At 39.1% G+C, this 20649-nt stretch overlaps 1 protein-coding gene across 2 annotated transcripts in view; it reads left to right on the top strand.

Annotated features, from left to right (window-relative positions):
- Positions 1-20649, top strand: part of OC90 (otoconin 90) — a 255001-nt gene that overhangs the window by 222656 nt on the left and 11696 nt on the right. For both annotated transcript variants that reach the window (XM_069731932.1, XM_069731933.1), the window contains 6 exons: positions 4541-4579; positions 4798-4836; positions 8567-8608; positions 8853-8885; positions 12001-12090; positions 19963-20137. In XM_069731932.1, the coding sequence (XP_069588033.1) occupies positions 4541-4579; positions 4798-4836; positions 8567-8608; positions 8853-8885; positions 12001-12090; positions 19963-20137 (418 nt within the window). The remainder of the gene's footprint in view (positions 1-4540; positions 4580-4797; positions 4837-8566; positions 8609-8852; positions 8886-12000; positions 12091-19962; positions 20138-20649) is intronic.

Raw genomic sequence — 20649 nt, 5'->3', positions numbered from 1 at the left:
GTTAGGGTTAGGGTTGGGGCTAAAGTTAGGGTTAGGGGCTTAATTTAGGGTTAGGGTTGGGGCTAAAGTTCGGGTTAGGGTTGGGGCTAAAGTTAGGGTTTGGATTACATTTACGGTTGGGATTAGGGTTAGGGGTGTGGTTAGGGTTATGGTTGGGATTAGGGGTGTGTTTGGGTTAGAGTTTCAGTTAGAATTGGGGGATTTCCACTGTTTAGGCACATCAGGGGCTCTCCAAACGCGACATGGTGTCCGATCTCAATTCCAGTCAATTCTGCGTTGAAAAAGTAAAACAGTGCTCTTTCCCTTCCAAGCTCTCCCATGCGCCCAAACAGGGGTTTACCCCAACATATGGGGTATCAGCGTACTCAGGATAAATTGGACAACAACTTTTGGGGTCCAATTTCTCCTGTTACCCTTGGGAAAATACAAAACAGTGGGCTAAAAAATATTTTTTGTGGAAAAAAATATTTTTTATGTTCACGGCTCTGTGTTATAAACTGTAGTGAAACACTTGGAGGTTCAAAGTTCTTACAACACATCTAGATAAGTTCCTTGGGGGGTCTATTTTCCAATATGGGGTCACTTGTGGGGGGTTTCTACTGTTTAGGTACATCAGGGGCTCTGCAAATGCAACATGACGCCTGCAGACCAATCCATCTAAGTCTGCATTCCAAACGGCGCTCCTTCCCTTCCGAGCTCTGCCATGCACCCAAACGGTGGTTCCCCCCCCACATATGGGGTATCAGCATACTTAGGATAAATTGGACAACTTTTGGGGTCCAATTGCTCCTGTTTCCCTTGGGAAAATACAAAACTGGGGGCTAAAAAATAATTTTTGTGGAAAAAAATTTTTTTTTATTTTCACGGCTCTGCGTTTTAAACTGTAGTGAAACACTTGGAGGTTCAAAGTTTTCACGACACATCTAGATAAGTTCCTTAGGGGGTCTTCTTTCCAAAATGGTGTCACTTGTGGGGGGGGGGTTTAATGTTTAGGCACATCAGGGGCTCTCCAAACGCGACATGGCGTCCCATCTCAATTTCTGTCAATTTTGCATTGAAAAGTCAAATGGCGCTCCTTCCCTTCCGAACTCTGCCATGCGCCAAAACAGTGGTTTACACCCACATATAGGGTATCAGCGTACTCAGGACAAATTGCGCAACAACCTTTGGGGTCCAGTTTCTTCTGTTACCCTTGGGAAAATAAAAAAATGGGGGCAAAAAAAATAATTTTTGTGAAAAAATATGATTTTTTATTTTTACGGCTCTACATTATAAATTTCTGTGAAGCACTTGGTGGGTCAAAGTGCTCACCACACATCTAGATAAGTTCCTTAGGGAGTCTACTTTTCAAAATGGTGCCACTTGTGGGGGGTTTCAATGTTTATTCACATCAGGGGCTCTTCAAACGCGACATGGCATCCCATCTCAATTCCAGTCAATTTTGCATTGAAAAGTCAAATGGAGCTCCTTCCCTTCCGAGCTCTGCCATGCGCCCAAACAGTGGTTTACCCCCATATATAGGGTATCAGCGTACTCAGGACAAATTGGACAACAACTTTTGGGGTCTAATTTCTCCCGTTACCCTTGGTAAAATAAAAATTGGAGCTGAAATTAATTTTTTGTGAAAAAAAGTGAAATGTTCATTTTTTTAAACATTCCAAACATTCCTGTGAAACACCTGAAGGGTTAATAAACTTCTTGAATGTGGTTTTGAGTACCTTGAGATGTGCAGTTTTTAAAATGGTGTCACATTTGGGTATTTTCTATCATATAGACCCCTCAAAGCGACTTCAAATGTGATGTGGACCCCAATTAAAAATTGGTGTTGTAAAAATGAGAAATTGCTGGTCAACTTTTAACCCTTATAACTCCCTAACCAAAAAAAGTTTTGGTTCCAAAATTGTGCTGATGTAAAGCAGACATGTGGGAAATGTTACTTATTAAGTATTTTGTGTGACATCTCTCTGTGATTTAAGGGCATAAAAATTCAAAGTTGGAAAATTGCGAAATGTTAAAAATTTTCACCAAATTTCCATTTTTTTCACAAGTAAATGCAGGTAATATCAAATAAATTTTACCACTATCATGAAGTACAATATGTCACGAGAAAACAGTGTCAGAATCAACAGGATCCGTTGAAGCGTTCCAGAGTTATAACCTCATAAAAGGACAGTGGTCAGAATTGTAAAAATTGGCCCGGTCATTAACGTGCAAACCACCCTTGGGGGTAAAAGGGTTAAAGTCATCGGAAAATAACATTTTTTAATACACTTTCTTCTTGCCCGAAGCTTTTTCTTAAATGTTATACAGTGCTAAACCCCAAAGCACAGAGACTGACTTTCAAGATAAAACACATAAAAAGGGTCTTTTTGTCGACTCTAAAGTGTCAGAAAAAAAATTACTTCATCTTAGAGCAGGAAGAAAATAAATAGTATCCTTCAAAAAAGAATAAAACTTTGAAAGAGGAAAGTAAAAGATTGCGTTTCCTTAAGTTGCATTGTTTTTAAAAAAGAAAATTCTGAAAGTTCCCATTCCAATGCCTCATGTAAACGGCTATATTACAGCTCTCCAAATTCACATTGTTGGGGCATTCTACCCTAGAAGCAGTAGGATACACTGGATGAAACTGTTCAGGTGGAACCTGAAACCGCTTCAGTGGTACGTGAACTTAAAACGGCTCCGGTGGTACCTGAATCCCGAAACCCATCTGGCGATTGCATCTGTTCTGTTTGAACCAGCGGCTCTGGCGGTACATGAACCAGAAACCGAACTGGCGGTATCTGAATTCGAAACTGCACATGTAGTGAAAGAAACCCAAAACTCCTTAGACGGTAGTATCTGTCCCATTTGAACCAGGGGCTCTGTGGTACGTGAACCAGAAACCGCACTGGCGGTATCTGAACTTGAAACTGCTCTGGTGGTATCGTGACCCGGAAACCACACCTGCGGGGAAAGAAACACAAAACTGCTCCGATGATAGTATCTGTCTTGTTTGAACCAGCGGCTCTGGCGGTATGTGAACCAGAAACCACACTGGCAGTATCTGAACTCAAGACTGCTCTGGAGATATCGTGATCCAGAAACTGCACCTGCGCTACAAGAAACCCAAAACCACTCTGACGGTAGTATCAATCCCATTTGAACCAGTGTCTACATCTGTACCATCTGTATCCTGTCCTGCCTTGGACTCCTAGTCAGTCTGTTGCTGCTCTCCTGACCCTTGGGATCAGCTGCCGTGGTTCCCGGGTCTGTCCTGGTGTAGCACCTGGAGTCCAGCTCGGCTCAAGTCTAACCCCACCATTCGGGAGCTCTAGTGAAAACTCATGTGGTCGCTAATTCATGCCCCTCCAGGTTCTCCCCAGTCCTTGGTGCAATGGGTCCACGATATACAAGCATCACACCTGCATTCCATGGTTGAAGCTTCACTGTATGGAAGTTAGACATGTGATGCTGGAGTACTGCATAAAATCAATTGAGCAAGTTTTACATGATCTAGTGTCAACATAAGAATGGGATTATAATGCGCCGAATACAACGCCGGTGTTCGAACGTACAACTTGTCATTCTTTAGCATTGGTGGTCAACGACCAGTTTCAGTGCTATTACTATCTCAGCGAAACAGAAAGACAAGTCTCCAGTAGCCTAAAAAGCCAAAAATATATCTCAATGAGCAGTGGGAAAATATCGCCTGGTCTGATGAATCCAGATCTCTGTTGCCCCATGCCGATGGGAAGATCAGAAGTTGACACAATCATAAATAAACCTTCCAACAGTTCGTGCTGGTAGAATTGGCATAATTGTACGAGTATTATTTTTTGGCACATGCTGGCACCACTCAGACCTGTGGATGGATGTCTGGACTGTAGGGTTTACCTAGGCCAAGTTATTTCCTTCATGGCGGGTGTCTACCCTATGGCAGAAAAATAATGCATTGTGCCACCAGATTTGTTGTATAGTCATAGATTGCCTCCAAACAAATTTGAGTTTTCCTTGCTTACATGATCTTCACAGTCTCCAGATCTTAAACCTATGGGATGAGGTAGAAAGGTCTGCTCAGATTATGTCAGTACATCCATCTACAGGCTCATACTCAAACTTGGATGAGTCTCGCATGGTAATACCCGGCGCTGCTTCCGGCAATCAGATCGGAGCGTGTGGCCGCATAGGAATACATGCAGCCGCATGCTCCGCTCCCCTGTGCCAGGTGCAGCACCGGGTATTGCCGTGCGAGACTCATCCGAGTTTCGCGCAAGTATGAGCCCTAATTTTCAAAATCTGCAAGGAACTCTCCTGTCCACATGGGTCAATATTTCTTTAGAACTACACCTGGAGGAATCTATGTCATGACCCATTTCTGTGGTTCTGGAGAAGGTCCAACTTGATACTAGATTAATTTCTCCAATAGTGTGGCCATTCAGTATTTTTTTTAAATGCAAAATAAAATAAAAAATTCACCCTTCCACCCATGGATGAATGTGGAATTTGCTGTGAACGCTTGATGACACCTATTTGGTAATTGAATCTTTCTGTCTTCTTACAGCTGGATCAGATACACCGGAAGGAACTCCGAAAGCGGAAGGTAAGTGGAGAACTGGCGTCTGTAATAAGAGAAGCTCCTTCTATCCCATAAGACCGGGTGACGCACCGCTATATGGGACCAAAGTATTATTACTTGAAAAACACCATTATTTATTAATTGTTAAACTCTGCTACTAGATTAGCGTTGTTTATGGATTTGTTACTGAATATTAACATAATTAATAATTTTGGTAATTTTTTTCCTCACCGTGTTTACAGATCCATCAAGTAGAGACGCTGCAATGCCCATCTCTGAAAGTAAGAACATACAGAATGTTTTGTGCCTACCCGTTATTAAGGAATGTATTAAAAATATTGGCAAAACTTGGGTAAATGTATGAAAGCAATAACGACATATTAAGGAGATAATGGGGTCAAACTAGCAATTTTTGTTTATCATGCCTTGTGCATCTTCTTGGTAAATTTAAATAAACTTATGCACCCTTTTGGCACAATTAATAAATCTTACACAATATGCTTTTGTAATATAGAGCTTCAGACCAATCATTTGTGCTTCCAGGTAAAAATGCAGCTCGATTTCTTCAAGGATTTTCTATTTTTTCTTTCACCAATATTTTTTCTAGTCTGTAAATAAAACCTGATAGATCTCCAGTAAATGTGAATCTTATGATGATATGTTATAACAGGGGTTTAACCTTTTACAGATGTCCTAGCCTCCATATCCTCCAGAAGACCCTGTATCTGCCATGTTTTTACAATTATGAAGCTCAGCCTTTGGCTGGACTTCATAGGGAATCAAGAATTTTAATATATATTGCAGTAAAAAAACAAAAACAGAGACAGAAACATAATGATTAAATACCCTGCAGTAAAGAAACAGCATAGTGCATGAAAATAATATACGGGACTTAGTTGACATGTTTTTTGATGAAAAAAAATGCAAAAGCCATCCCACCACTTCACGGTGACCCTAATTGGGACAGTCCTAACTCTAATATTAAAAACCTTACCGTTTGTCAAGACGGACTGGGCCCAACTGGTGGACACACAGCCATGGGAAACCACATCAATATAATGCCCAGCTGAAAGAAAAGGCAGGCCACACCTTTATATGCACATGGTGCAGACAGACTGAAAAAAAAAAAACTAATGATATGGGCTGGGATACAGACAGGTGTGCATGCAGCATGTAAGCGAACGTTCACAAGAAATGGAATAAGAAGAGATCAAAAAGTGGCATGGACCCCAAAATGGTGATGATAAAATTACAGCTCATTTCACAAAAAAAGTCCTCGTATGACTATCGACCAAAAAATAAGAATGATATCACTGAAAATTGAAAGCGCAGACCTACTAGGACTCAGGTGTCCACATAAACCTGGAGCAAACCCTTTGTGTAACATTACTCAAATTGCTCATATATACTGACAGGCCTTTGATCGGTGTTGCTTTATGCTGATTATTCTTTTTAAAGACCTAAAAAAAAAGCCCTAAGCCCTTAGTGATCAGCTGTAATCTGAAATGGACACTACCAGCAAGTGTTCAATTCCCCTGTAGTGCCCCCACAGGAGAGATGAAGAATTACACAATTCAATCAATTGTCTGTCCATGGAATTTATGAACATGGACATAGAAAGAGTGAAAAGAAAAATGAAAAAGAGCATTAAGAGATGCGAGAGGATAGAGAGGAGAGCTTGAAGAGATAATAGATGGGAGAGAGAAGAGAGGGAGATGAGAGAGAGAAGAGGAAGAGGAGAGAAAGAAGAGGAAGAGGAGAGAGAGTTCAGAGAGAAATGATAGTGAGAGGAGAGAGAGTGAAGAGATAATAGAGAGATGAGAGGAGAAAGAGAAGAGGAAGAAGATACATATATATATATATATATATATATATACAGTTAGGGCCAGAAATATTTGGACAGTGACACAAGTTTTGTTATTTTAGCTGTTTACAAAAACATGTTCAGAAATACAATTATATATATAATATGGGCTGAAAGTGCACACTCCCAGCTGCAATATGATAGTTTCCACATCCAAATCGGAGAAAGGGTTTAGGAATCGTAGCTCTGTAATGCATAGCGTCCTCTTTTTCAAGGGACCAAAAGTAATTGGACAATGGACTCTAAGGGCTGCAATTAACTCTGAAGGCGTCTCCCTCGTTAACCTGTAATCAATGAAGTAGTTAAAAGGTCAGGGGTGGATTCCAGGTGTGTGGTTTTGCATTTGGAAGCTGTTGCTGTGAGCAGACAACATGCGGTCAAAGGAACTCTCAATTGAGGTGAAGCAGAACATCCTGAGGCTGAAAAAAAAGAAAAAATCCATCAGAGAGATAGCAGACATGCTTGGAGTAGCAAAATCAACAGTTGGGTACATTCTTAGAAAAAAGGAATTGACTGGTGAGCTTGGGATCTCAAAAAGGCCTGGGCGTCCACGGATGACAACAGTGGTGGATGATCGCCGCATACTTAATTTGGTGAAGAAGAACCCGTTCACAACATCAACTGAAGTCCAGAACACTCTCAGTGAAGTAGGTGTATCTGTCTCTAAGTCAACAGTAAAGAGAAGACTCCATGACAGTAAATACAAAGGGTTCACATCTAGATGCCACCCATTCATCAATACCAAAAATAGACAGGCCAGAGTTAAATTTGCAGAAAAACACCTCAAGAAGCCAGCTCAGTTCTGGAAAAGTATTCTATGGACAGATGAGACAAAGATCAACCTGTACCAGAATGATGGGAAGAAAAAAGTTTGGAGAAGAAAGGGAACGGCACATAATCCAAGGCACACCACATCCTCTGTAAAACATGGTGGAGGCAACGTGATGGCATGGGCATGCATGGCTTTCAATGGCACTGGGTCACTTGTGTTTATTGATGACATAAGAGCAGACAAGAGTAGCCGGATGAATTCTGAAGTGTACCGGGATATACTTTCAGCCCAGATTCAGCCAAATGCTGCAAAGTTGATTGGACGGCGCTTCATAGTACAGATGGACAATGACCCCAAGCATACAGCCAAAGCTACCCAGGAGTTCATGAGTGCCAAAAAGTGGAACATTCTGCAATGGCCAAGTCAATCTCCAGATCTAAGCCCAATTGAGCATGCATTTCACTTGCTCAAATCCAGACTTAAGACGGAAAGACCCACAAACAAGCAAGACCTGAAGGCTGCGGCTGTAAAGGCCTGGCAAAGCATTAAGAAGGAGGAAACCCAGCGTTTGGTGATGTCCATGGGTTCCAGACTTAAGGCAGTGATTGCCTCCAAAGGATTTGCAACAAAATATTGAAAATAAAAATATTTTGTTTGGGTTATGTTTATTTGTCCAATTACTTTTGACCTCCTAAAATGTGGAGTGTTTGTAAAGAAATGTGTACAATTCCTACATTTTCTATCAGATATTTTTGTTCAACCCTTCAAATTAAACGTTACAATCTGCACTTGAATTCTGTTGTAGAGGTTTCATTTCAAATCCAATGTGGTGGCATGCAGAGCCCAACTCGCGAAAATTGTGTCACTGTCCAAATATTTCTGGCCCTAACTGTATATATATATATATATATATATATATGAGATCAGAGAGATGTTAGAAGGTCACTGGTAATTTACTGGAGGGGAGGTGCATTTCACTGAGGTTATTAGCTTCAGTAATATAAACCTGGAAGTTTTGTTATGTGCAGAGAGGGGATAATTGACCATGACAGCCCCAGATCTACTATGAACAGCTGAAGAGGTGGGCGGGATGGCTGTTCACCAGATCTCCACCCTAGGGAGGGATCCAGGAAGTAAAAGTGAAGCTTTTGGACCTAATGAGCTGAATCCTGTTTCCTGTGTGGGCAGACCTCGCAATTAAAAGGACTTTAGTGAGTGCTGCTAGGGATATGTCAAGAACACTGTTTATGTGTATTTTATTTTGTTTGGACTGGTCAGTAGTTGCCTAATAGGGTACTTGAATATGTTTTTTTAAACCTTGATGATCCCTTTAAGGACATCTACAACATACCCAATTGTTTTTCTCTTGCTTCAGGTCCCGGAGATGTGCTGAACACTATAATGACAGCACCTGACAGTAAGTCTATAATCTGTATTCACAAAAGGACGTATGTTCACCAGACTGATATCAATAAAGCTTGTTGACATCAGCACTGCAGCTTTAAGTGGGGAACCAACTTACTGCAGGGGATACAATAGTAGACGGACTGCCGTGTCAACAAACTTTATTTATATTAATTGCGAGAACACCTTCAAAAACAACCCGTCATTATATAATCTTATGAAGATCACTGTACATAACATTTCACATTGCGTTTCAGGCACTTCCAGACCTTCCGATGTGATTCCTACAAGTGAGTGCAGTAATCTGTTCGGTCATGATAAGTTACCAAAAAAAGTACACCTTTCTGTGACATCACTTCCTGCTCTGCAGCCATTGGCTGTGGTTACAACTCACAGACTTCCTGGTGTGTTTACCTCTGACTTTTACTTCAAATATAATACCGGTAAAAAATGAGCGCTCTCTGTTCCTTCCAAATACCTCTCTCTATTTATAGGTCCAGTTGCTTGAAGAGTAAACAAAAATTAAGCAGAAGACTCTGTTTACTATTAGTATTTTTTACAGAGTGCCTCCGTGTCTTAGTGGGAGAGCTTCAGCCAATATCTGCAGAGCAGAAAGTCTTTCAGGAGCTGCCTCAGCCAATAACTGAAGAGCAAGAAGCCTATGAGAAGCAGCTTCAGCCAATAGCTGCAGAGCAGGAAGTATGTGAGGAGCAGCCTCAGCCAATAGGTGCAAAGCATGATGTCTGTGAAGAACTGCCTCAGCCAGTAGGTACAGAGCAGGAAGTATGTGAGAAGCAGCTTCAGCCAATAGGTGCAAAGCATGATGTCTGTGAAGAACTGCCTCAGCCAGTAGGTACAGAGCAGGAAGTATGTGAGAAGCAGCTTCAGCCAATAGGTGCAGAGCAGGATGTCTGTGAGGAGCTGCCTCAGCCAATAGGTACAGAGCAGGAAGTATGTGAGAAGCAGCTTCAGCCAATAGGTGCAGAGCAGGATGTCTGTGAGGAGCTGCCTCAGCCAATAGGTACAGAGCAGGAAGTATGTGAGAAGCAGCTTCAGCCAATAGGTGCAGAGCAGGATGTCTGTGAGGAGCTGCCTCAGCCAATAGGTACAGAGCAGGAAGTATGTGAGAAGCAGCTTCAGCCAATAGGTGCAGAGCAGGATGTCTGTGAGGAGCTGCCTCAGCCAATAGGTACAGAGCAGGAAGTATGTGAGAAGCAGCTTCAGCCAATAGGTGCAGAGCAGGATGTCTGTGAGGAGCTGCCTCAGCCAATAGCTGCAGAGCAGGAAGTATGTGAGAAGCAGCTTCAGCCAATAGGTGCAGAGCAGGATGTCTGTGAGGAGCAGCTTCAACCAATAGATACAGAGCAGGAAGTATGTGAGAAGCAGCTTCAGCCAATAGGTGCAGAGCAGGATGTCTGTGAGGAGCTGCCTCAGCCAATAGGTACAGAGCAGGAAGTATGTGAGAAGCAGCTTCAGCCAATAGGTGCAGAGCAGGATGTCTGTGAGGAGCTGCCTCAGCCAATAGCTGCAGAGCAGGAAGTATGTGAGAAGCAGCTTCAGCCAATAGGTGCAGAGCAGGATGTCTGTGAGGAGCTGCCTCAGCCAATAGGTACAGAGCAGGAAGTATGTGAGAAGCAGCTTCAGCCAATAGGTGCAGAGCAGGATGTCTGTGAGGAGCTGCCTCAGCCAATAGGAGCAGAGCAGGAAATATGTGAGGAATATTTTCAGCCAATAGGCGCAGAGAAGATTGTCTGTGAGGAGCAGCTTCAACCAATAGGAGCCGAGTAGAAAGTAATTGAGGAACACCTTCAGCCAATACAGTGAAGGAAATAATTATTTGATCCCTTTCTGATTTTGTAATTTTGCCCACTGACAAAGACATGAACAGGCTATAATTTTAAGGGTAAGTTAATTTTAACATTGAGATATAGAATATGAAAAATAAAATCCAGAAAATCACATTGTATAAATTATATAAATGTATTTGCATTTTGCAGTGATAAATAAGTATGTGATCCCCTGCCAACCAGTAAGTTCTGTCTCCTACTGACCAGTTAGACGCTGCTAATCAACTTGTTACCTGCATTGAATTTATTTATACAATGTGATTTTCTGCATTTTATTTTTGATATTCTATCTCTCAATGTTAAAATTAACCTACCCTTCAAATTATAGACTGTTCATGTCTTTGTCAGTGGGCAATCTTAGAAAATCAGCAGGGGTTCAAATACTTATTTCCTTCACTGCAGGTGCAGATCAGGATGTCTGTGAGAAGCATCTCAAGCCAATAGATGCAGACCAACAAATCTGCTACTAAACATTTTACCCATTTTTTTATATATATATAAATAAAAAATCCTGGTACCCAATTACATCAGAGAAGATGAAGAGATCCATAATAGTAAAATATGTACATTTTTTTAATAATTAAAACCAATTGATACACAGAAAACAATAAAAAAGCAGAGTGCCTCACAAAGGAGATGCTACAGGCTCTTAGAAGAAAAAGTAATGAGTGGGATATCTTACAAAATTAGTACATGCAACACTGTGAGGCAGTGATGTGAGGAGCGGGCAAAAAAGCCGGGAAGGGAGAATAGGACATCATATGGAGAGGTCACATAAATAAGTGGTTTAATATGTGTTCCTGTCTTGTAACCTCCTTTACAAATATGGTATGTAGGTCAGATGTAGTAATATGTGAACCACCCTCACAGTGGAATGCTTCTGCTATAAGGAAGAAGCCAGCGGCAAAACGTGCGTCGGGGTGTGGGGACGCCACTCCGTTACACTTGAGCTAAACTGCCTTTCATTTAACTATGTTAGGTATCAGCCTAGTAGCTGATGAGATACTTATACCCTTGTTCATATGTTGACGGCATCTTATAGCAGGTGCATTCCACTTGATTTTGGTTATTTCACTGTGAATTTGGAAAGGAGGTACAAGATGGGAACAAATTAAACCACTTATTTATGTGACGTCTCCATATGATGCCCTGATCTCCCTTCTGTTTATCTGCTTGCTCCTCACATCACTACCTCACAGTGTAGCATATACTAATTTGTAAGATATCCCCTCATTACTTTTTGTACCAGGAGTCTGTAGCGTCTCCTTTTTGAGGCACTCTGCTCTTTTTTATTGTTCTCTGTGTATCAATTATTTTTAATTATTATTAATCAACGTATATATTTTACTATTATGGATCTCTTCATCTTCTCTGGTGTAATTGGGTACCAGGATTTTTGATCTAACTATTGATTTGAAGTGCCATTGATTTAGTACATGTGGTCCCCCTTTTGATAATCCATTTTTTATATTCTATTATATTCAGATTGATCCTTTTTTTTTGCTTTGTACTTGATCATAATTTTGAACATTCCACTGACATAACTATTGATTTGCAGAGTCAGGATTCAAGATCGTGGAGGAAAGTACTTTAAGATCAGCGCTGTCGCCTCTCTCTGCTGCAACAGAAACTGAATCTGTGGAACAAGGTGATCAGAGAACTTTCTTTTTCATACATTTCCTTGGTAAATCGAGGTTTTAAAAAAACAAGGCGCCACTAGTGAGGTCCACAAAAAAACCCAAAACGATTAGATGACAGCAACAAAGCGTTAAAGTTATTGGTGCTTCACTCATCAAATTTATTTGGACTTCAGTGGCCTCTTCATGTATTATAAATGAATCACCATGAAGATACCTGCTTGGATAAAACTATTTATAACTTTATTATATTTTCACAGTACTGTGGAGAAGGTTTGTTGTAAAGCTTTTCATTGCCCATTTAACATGGAGAAACATAAATCATCCATGTCCAGAAGGCACATTAGGACATATAGAAATCATAGGTGGCGTTACTAAATGTGAGAGCACACTGCACATCATATCATGCATCCCACTGAGCGGTCACCTGTTTCGTTTGATCCCTAACATTATAACAATGTCCCTAGATTACTCGTGTTTATGGACAAACATACAACAAGTATAATACTGCTCCCCATGTACAAGAATATAACTACTATAATACTGCTCCTATGTACAAGAATATAACTACTATAATACTGCCCCTATGTACAAGAATAAAACTACTATAATACTGCCCCTATGTACAAGAATATAACTACTATAATACTGCCCCTATGTACAAGAATATAACTACTATAATACTGCCCCTATGTACAAGAATATAACTACTACAATACTGCTCCTATGTACAAGAATATAACTGCTATAATACTGCCCCTATGTACAAGAATAAAACTACTATAATACTGCCCCTATGTACAAGAATATAACTACTATAATAATGCCCCTATATACAAGAATATAACTACTATAATACTGTTCCTATGTACAAGAATATAACTACTATAATACTGCCCCTATGTACAAGAATATAACTACTATAATACTGCTCATATGTACAAGAATATAATTACTATAATACTGCCCCTATGTACAAGAATATAACTGCTATAATACTGCCCCTATGTACAAGAATAAAACTACTATAATACTGCCCCTATGTACAAGAATATAACTAATATAATACTGCTCCTATGTACAAGAATATAACTACTATAATACTGCCCCTATGTACAAGAATATAACTACTATAATACTGCTCCTATGTACAAGAATATAACTGCTATAATACTGCCCCTATGTACAAGAATATAACTACTATAATACTGCTCCTATGTACAAGAATATAACTACTATAATACTGCCCCTATGTACAAGAATATAACTACTATAATACTGCTCCTATGTACAAGAAAATAACTACTATAATACTGCTCCTATGTACAAGAATATAACTACTATAATACTGCTCCTATGTACACGAATATAACTACTATAATACTGCCCCTATGTACAAGAATATAATTACTATAATGCTGCCCCTATGTACAAGAATATAACTACTATAATACTGCTACCATGTACAAGAATATAACTACTCTAATACTGCCCCTATGTACAAGAATATAACTACTATAATACTGCTCCTATGTACAAGGATATAATAACTATAATACTGCTCCTATGTACAGGAATTTAACTACTATAATACTGCTCCTATGTACAAGAATATAACTACTATATTGCTGCTCCTATGTACAAGGATATAGATACTATAATACTGCTCCTATGTACAAGAATATAACTACTATAATACTGCCCCTATGTACAGGAATATAACTACTATAATATTGCCCCAATGTACAAGAATATAACTACTATAATATTGCCCCTATGTACAGGAATATAACTACTATAATCCTGCTCCTATGTACAAGAATATAACTACTATAATACTGCTCCTATGTACAAGAATATAACTACTATAATACTGCCCTTATGTACAGGAATATAACTACTATAATATTGCCCCTATGTACAAAAATATAACTACTATAATACTGCTCCCTATGTACAGGAATATAACTACTATAATACTGCCCCTATGTACAAGAATATAACTACTATAATACTGCTCCTATGTACAAGAATATAACTACTATAATACTGCCCCTATGTACAAGAATATAACTACTATAATACTGCTCCTATGTACAAGAATATAACTGCTATAATACTGCCCCTATGTACAAGAATATAACTACTATAATACTGTTCCTATGTACAAGAAAATAACTACTATAATACTGCTCCTATGTACAAGAATATAACTACTATAATACTGCTCCTATGTACAAGAATATAATTACTATAATACTGCCCCTATGTACAAGAATATAACTACTATAATGCTGCCCCTATGTACAAGAATATAACTACTATAATACTGCTACCATCTACAAGAATATAACTACTCTAATACTGCCCCTATGTACAAGAATATAACTACTATAATACTGCTCCTATGTACAAGGATATAATTACTATAATACTGCTCCTATGTACAGGAATTTAACTACTATAATACTGCTCCTATGTACACGAATATAACTACTATAATACTGCCCCTATGTACAAGAATATAACTACTATAATACTGCTCCTATGTACACGAATATAACTACTATAATACTGCCCCTATGTACAAGAATATAATTACTATAATGCTGCCCCTATGTACAAGAATATAACTACTATAATACTGCTACCATGTACAAGAATATAACTACTCTAATACTGCCCCTATGTACAAGAATATAACTACTATAATACTGCTCCTATGTACAAGGATATAATAACTATAATACTGCTCCTATGTACAGGAATTTAACTACTATAATACTGCTCCTATGTACAAGGATATAACTACTATAATACTGCTCCTAAGTACAAGAATATAACTACTATAAAATTGCCCATATGTACAAGAATATAACTACTATATTGCTGCTCCTATGTACAAGGATATAGATACTATAATACTGCTCCTATGTACAAGAATATAACTACTATAATACTGCCCCTATGTACAGGAATATAACTACTATAATATTGCCCCAATGTACAAGAATATAACTACTATAATATTGCCCCTATGTACAGGAATATAACTACTATAATCCTGCTCCTATGTACAAGAATATAACTACTATAATACTGCTCCTATGTACAAGAATATAACTACTATAATACTGCCCTTATGTACAGGAATATAACTACTATAATATTGCCCCTATGTACAAAAATATAACTACTATAATACTGCTCCCTATGTACAGGAATATAACTACTATAATACTGCCCCTATGTACAAGAATATAACTACTATAATACTGCTCCTATGTACAAGAATATAACTACTATAATACTGCCCCTATGTACAAGAATATAACTACTATAATACTGCTCCTATGTACAAGAATATAACTGCTATAATACTGCCCCTATGTACAAGAATATAACTACTATAATACTGTTCCTATGTACAAGAAAATAACTACTATAATACTGCTCCTATGTACAAGAATATAACTACTATAATACTGCTCCTATGTACAAGAATATAATTACTATAATACTGCCCCTATGTACAAGAATATAACTACTATAATGCTGCCCCTATGTACAAGAATATAACTACTATAATACTGCTACCATCTACAAGAATATAACTACTCTAATACTGCCCCTATGTACAAGAATATAACTACTATAATACTGCTCCTATGTACAAGGATATAATTACTATAATACTGCTCCTATGTACAAGGATATAACTACTATAATACTGCTCCTAAGTACAAGAATATAACTACTATAAAATTGCCCATATGTACAAGAATATAACTACTATATTACTGCTCCTATGTACAAGAATATAACTACTATAATACTGCCCCTATGTACAAGTATATAACTACTATAATACTGTTCCTATGTACAAGAATATAACTACTATAATAATGTTCCTATGTACAAGAATATAACTACTATAATACTGCCCCCTATGTACAAGAATATAACTACTATAATACTGCCCCCTATGTACAAGAATATAACTACTATAATACTGCTCCTATGTACAAGAATATAACTACTATAATACTACCCCTATGTACAAGAATATAACTACTATAATACTGCCCCATGTACAAGAATATAACTACTATAATACTGCCCCCTATGTACAAGAATATAACTACTATAATACTGCTCCTATGTGCGAGAATATAACTACTATAATAATGTTCCTATGTACAAGAATATAACTACTATAATACTGCCCCTATGTACAAGAATATAACTACTATAATACTGCCCCCTATGTACAAGAATATAACTACTATAATACTGCTCCTATGTACAAGAATATAACTACTATACTACTCCTCCTATGTACAAGAATATAACTACTATAATACTGCTCCTCTGTACAAGAATATAACTACTATAATACTGCCCCATGTACAAGAATATAACTACTATAATACTGCTGCTATGTACAAGAATATAAGTTCTATAATACTGCCCCTATGTACAAGAATATAACTACTATAATACTGCTGCTATGTACAAGAATATAAGTTCTATAATGCTGCCCCATGATTCTAAGTGATATGAAGAAATAATATGATGTCTCTAGTCCATGCCTATTCATTAATACGCCTTTTGCTTCTCTCTGAGTTACTAACGAGCTGTGATGATGGTGTCCCCAGGGATCAGCAGATATGTGCATCCCCACATAGGGCTCCTCCAGCACAGAACAGTCTGGTGCAAGCTCCTCAGTGACTAGATATATCCAGAAGGGAAGAACAGGCAGCGATCTGTCAAGGTGACTAAAGGACGCCAGGAGATGGCGGTTCCTGGCAGAGCCGCTCCCCTAAGGAGAACGTGTCTTATAAGTGCCCTTAATTAGTCTCTGCCTGGGAATCTCTCGGAGACTTTGCCGAGTGCAGTAATTGGGCTCTTAATTGCTGAAAAGATATAAATGCTCTAATATCAGATTCAGCAGTGAGATCAGATGAAAAGGTTTTACAGGGAAATGTGCCGCTTACAGCTCAGAGTCATTACTGGGATTTCTGGAAATCTCAGAGGTCTAGCGAAAGTGACAGATAATGGTATGACCCAGCCATACTGGAGGACAGATGAGCTACACATCACATCATCTCCAGGGATACATTGTATCCACACAGTGACACAGACTGGAAATTCAGGATTTTATCAGGTCACACATAGCCTCAGTGCTGGAGTGCCTCCCGCAGGAAATGTAGTTTCAAATCTAATAGAATAGAGAAAAAATGTCTGAATGTCGCGAAAGTATGTAAAGACACAGCAAAGATCACATGAGGATACGAAAAAGTTATTAGAAGGGGCTTACGAGGGGTTAACCTACATGCTGCATATGTTCGTAAATGTTCATGTTCACTATGGAACTAGTAAAGTTTTTTCTTAAATCTTTTTGGTTGCATTTAGTCACCACTAGAGGGAGCCAAATGTATATGGTTGAATACAGTCATTTATGAGCCATATTAGTGGGTGTTTAATGAGCTCCCCTGTTGGCAGTGGATGGTATAACAGTTTTATGCAGAAGTAGTCCAGCACTGTGACTATTTTATCCTGCAGAACAGTCCTTAAAGAATAACCTTCGTTTAGATTCTTTTTTTTTCTTCCAAAAATCAATACTATAGTAGTCCTGAAAATAAGACACTTTCTAATTAATTTTATTAGAGAACTCCACTTCTTTCTCCTCTTTGACTGATCTTTCTTTCTCAAAAGTCTCAGCTCGTTGTTAAAATTTGGCTTCAGTGAATAGATTTTTCAGTTAGTGAGATAGGAGGTGACAGTTGGTGCTCATAAAGTTCTATGGAGAAGTGTAACTGTCGTTTCAGAACATGAGCAGAATGTCCAGGAATTCCTCTACCTCCTCCATAGAATCTTACGAGTACCAATTGTCATCTCATATCGCAGTAATGGGAGAATCTGTCTTCATTGACTACAGATTTTACCCCTGAATTGAAAGGGAAAGATCAGTCCACGAAAAGAAAGAAGTGGATTTCTCTGATCAGATACAGTGCCTTGCGAAAGTATTCGGCCCCCTGGAACTTTTCAACCTTTTCCCACATATCATGCTTCAAACATAAAGATACCAAATGTAAATGTTTGGTGAAGAATCAACAACAAGTGGAACACAATTGTGAAGTTGAACGAAATTTTTTGGTTATTTTACATTTTTGTGGAAATTCAAAAACTGAAAAGTGGGGCGTGCAATATTATTCGGCACCTTTAACTTAATACTTTGTCGCACCACCTTTTGCTGCTACATTCCATTGTAGATTTTGCTTTATGTTTGGGATCATCGTCTTGTTGGAAGACAAATCTCCGTCCCAGTCTCAGGTCTTTTGCAGACTCCAACAGGTTTTCTTCAAGAATGGTCCTGTATTTGGCTCCATCCATCTTCCCATCAATTTTAACCATCTTCCCTGTCCCTGCTGAAGAAAAGCATGCCTAAACTATGATGCTGCCACCACCATGTTTGACAGTGGGGATGGTGTGTTCAGGGTGATGAGCTGTGTTGCCTTTACGTCAAACATATCGCTCATCTGACCAGAGCACCTTCTTCCACGTTTGGTGTCTCCCAGGTGGCTTGTTGCAAACTTTTAACGACACTTTTTATGGATATCTTTGAAAAATGGCTTTCTTCTTGCCACTCTTCCATAAAGGCCAGATTTGTGCAGTGTACGACTGATTGTTGTCCTATGGACAGACTGTCCCACCTCAGCTGTAGATCTCTGCAGTTCATCCAGAGTGATCATGGACCTCTTGGCTGCATCTCTAATCCGTCTTCTCCTTGTTTGAGATGAAAGTTTAGAGGGACGGCCGGGTCTTGGTAGATTTGCAGTGATATGATACTCCTTCCATTTCAATATGATCGCTTGCACAGTGCTCCTTGGGATGTTTAAAGTTTTGGAAATCATTTTGTATCCAAATCCAGCTTTAAACTTCTCCACAACAGTATCACGGACCTGCCTGTTGTGTTCCTTGGTCTTCATGATGCTCATAGTGCTTCACACAGAACCCTGAGACTATCACAGAGCAGGTGCATTTATACGGAGACTTGATTACACACAGGTGGATTATATTTATCATCATTAGGCATTTAGGACGACATTGGATCATTCAGAGATCCACAATGACCTTCTGGAGTGAGTTTGCTGCACTGGAAGTAAAGGGGCCGAATAATATTGCACACCCCACTTTTCAGTTTTTGAATTTTCACAAAAATTTAAAATAACCAATACATTTGGTTCAACTTCACAATTGTGTTCCACTTGTTGTTGATTCGCCAAAAATTTACATTTGGTATCTTTATGTTTGAAGCATGATATGTAGGGAAAGGTTGAAAAGTTCCAGGGAGCCAAATACTTTCGCAAGGCACTGTATATTACACAGTTTCTTAAATTCACGTATACTATTAATTAAATAAAAGTAATAATGATGGATACACTTTAATTGGGGTTTTCTAAAAAAGATCACGAAAAAAAAAACTAAAGATATGTGTTTTGAAACGTCATACCCCTACCTCCACCCAAAAAGGCGACCTTCTCTGACTGCAGTCGGACTCTTTCCCTTTTGCTTTCTATCCATCCCAGACCACCACATATCTTCTCTTCCTGCTGCTGTCCCTCCAGAACCCTCAGTGTCTTCCACACTCTAATATTGCCCCATTGTGCCCCACAACAGCACTTAATACCCAACACACAATTCTGTAGCGCTTTCCATGTGTCAGACGGCCATTGTTAAAATCGGGACAGTCATGCCCGCGTTGTGACCAGGTGCAGAAGCCTCCTGCTGTTACATCCACTCGAGGCTCCATATAACCAGTGTGGGTTTGATATTCCTTTTAGACAGTAAACAATTAAAGTTTTTTCTTTTTCTCGAAGTCTGTGATCGATTTCACTTTCAAAGAGTAAAGGAAGATGGAAACATCAAGAGTGATTTGCCGCTGCTCGGAGAGATGCTGTACTGCCTGACCGGCCGCTGCCCGGAGGAGTTCGAGTCATACGGCTGCTACTGTGGACGAGAGGGGACTGGGAACCCCAAAGATGTCTTGGACAGGTATGACTTGTAGGCAGACACAGAAGTGGTTTCCATTCCACGGCAGCTTATATCCATGCTCTCTAGTGGGGAAAATAAGTATTTGATACACGGCCAATTTTGCAAGTTTTCCCACCTACAAAGAATGGAGAGATCTGTAATTTTTATAGTAGATACACTTCACCTGTGAGAGACAATCTAAAAATAAAAACCAGAAAATCACATTGTAGGATTTTTACATAATTAATTTTCATTTTATTGCATGAAATAAGTATTTGATACAATAGAAAAAACAAGTTAATATTTGATCCAGAAACTTTTGTTTGCAGCTACAGAGGTCAGACGTTTCCTGTAGTTCTTGAACAAGTTTGCACAAACTGCAGCAGGGATTTTGGCCCCCTCCTCCATACAGATCTTCTCCAGATCTTCAGGTTTCGGGGCTGTCACTGGGCAACATTGAGTTTCAGCTCCCTCCAAAGATTTTCTATTGGGTTCAGTTCTGGAGACTGACTAGGCCACTCCAGGACCATGAA

Source organism: Ranitomeya imitator, chromosome 6, assembly GCF_032444005.1.
Source record: "Ranitomeya imitator isolate aRanImi1 chromosome 6, aRanImi1.pri, whole genome shotgun sequence".
In the NCBI taxonomy this organism is placed as follows: domain Eukaryota; kingdom Metazoa; phylum Chordata; class Amphibia; order Anura; family Dendrobatidae; genus Ranitomeya; species Ranitomeya imitator.
This window is presented reverse-complemented; position numbering and strand designations above follow the sequence as displayed.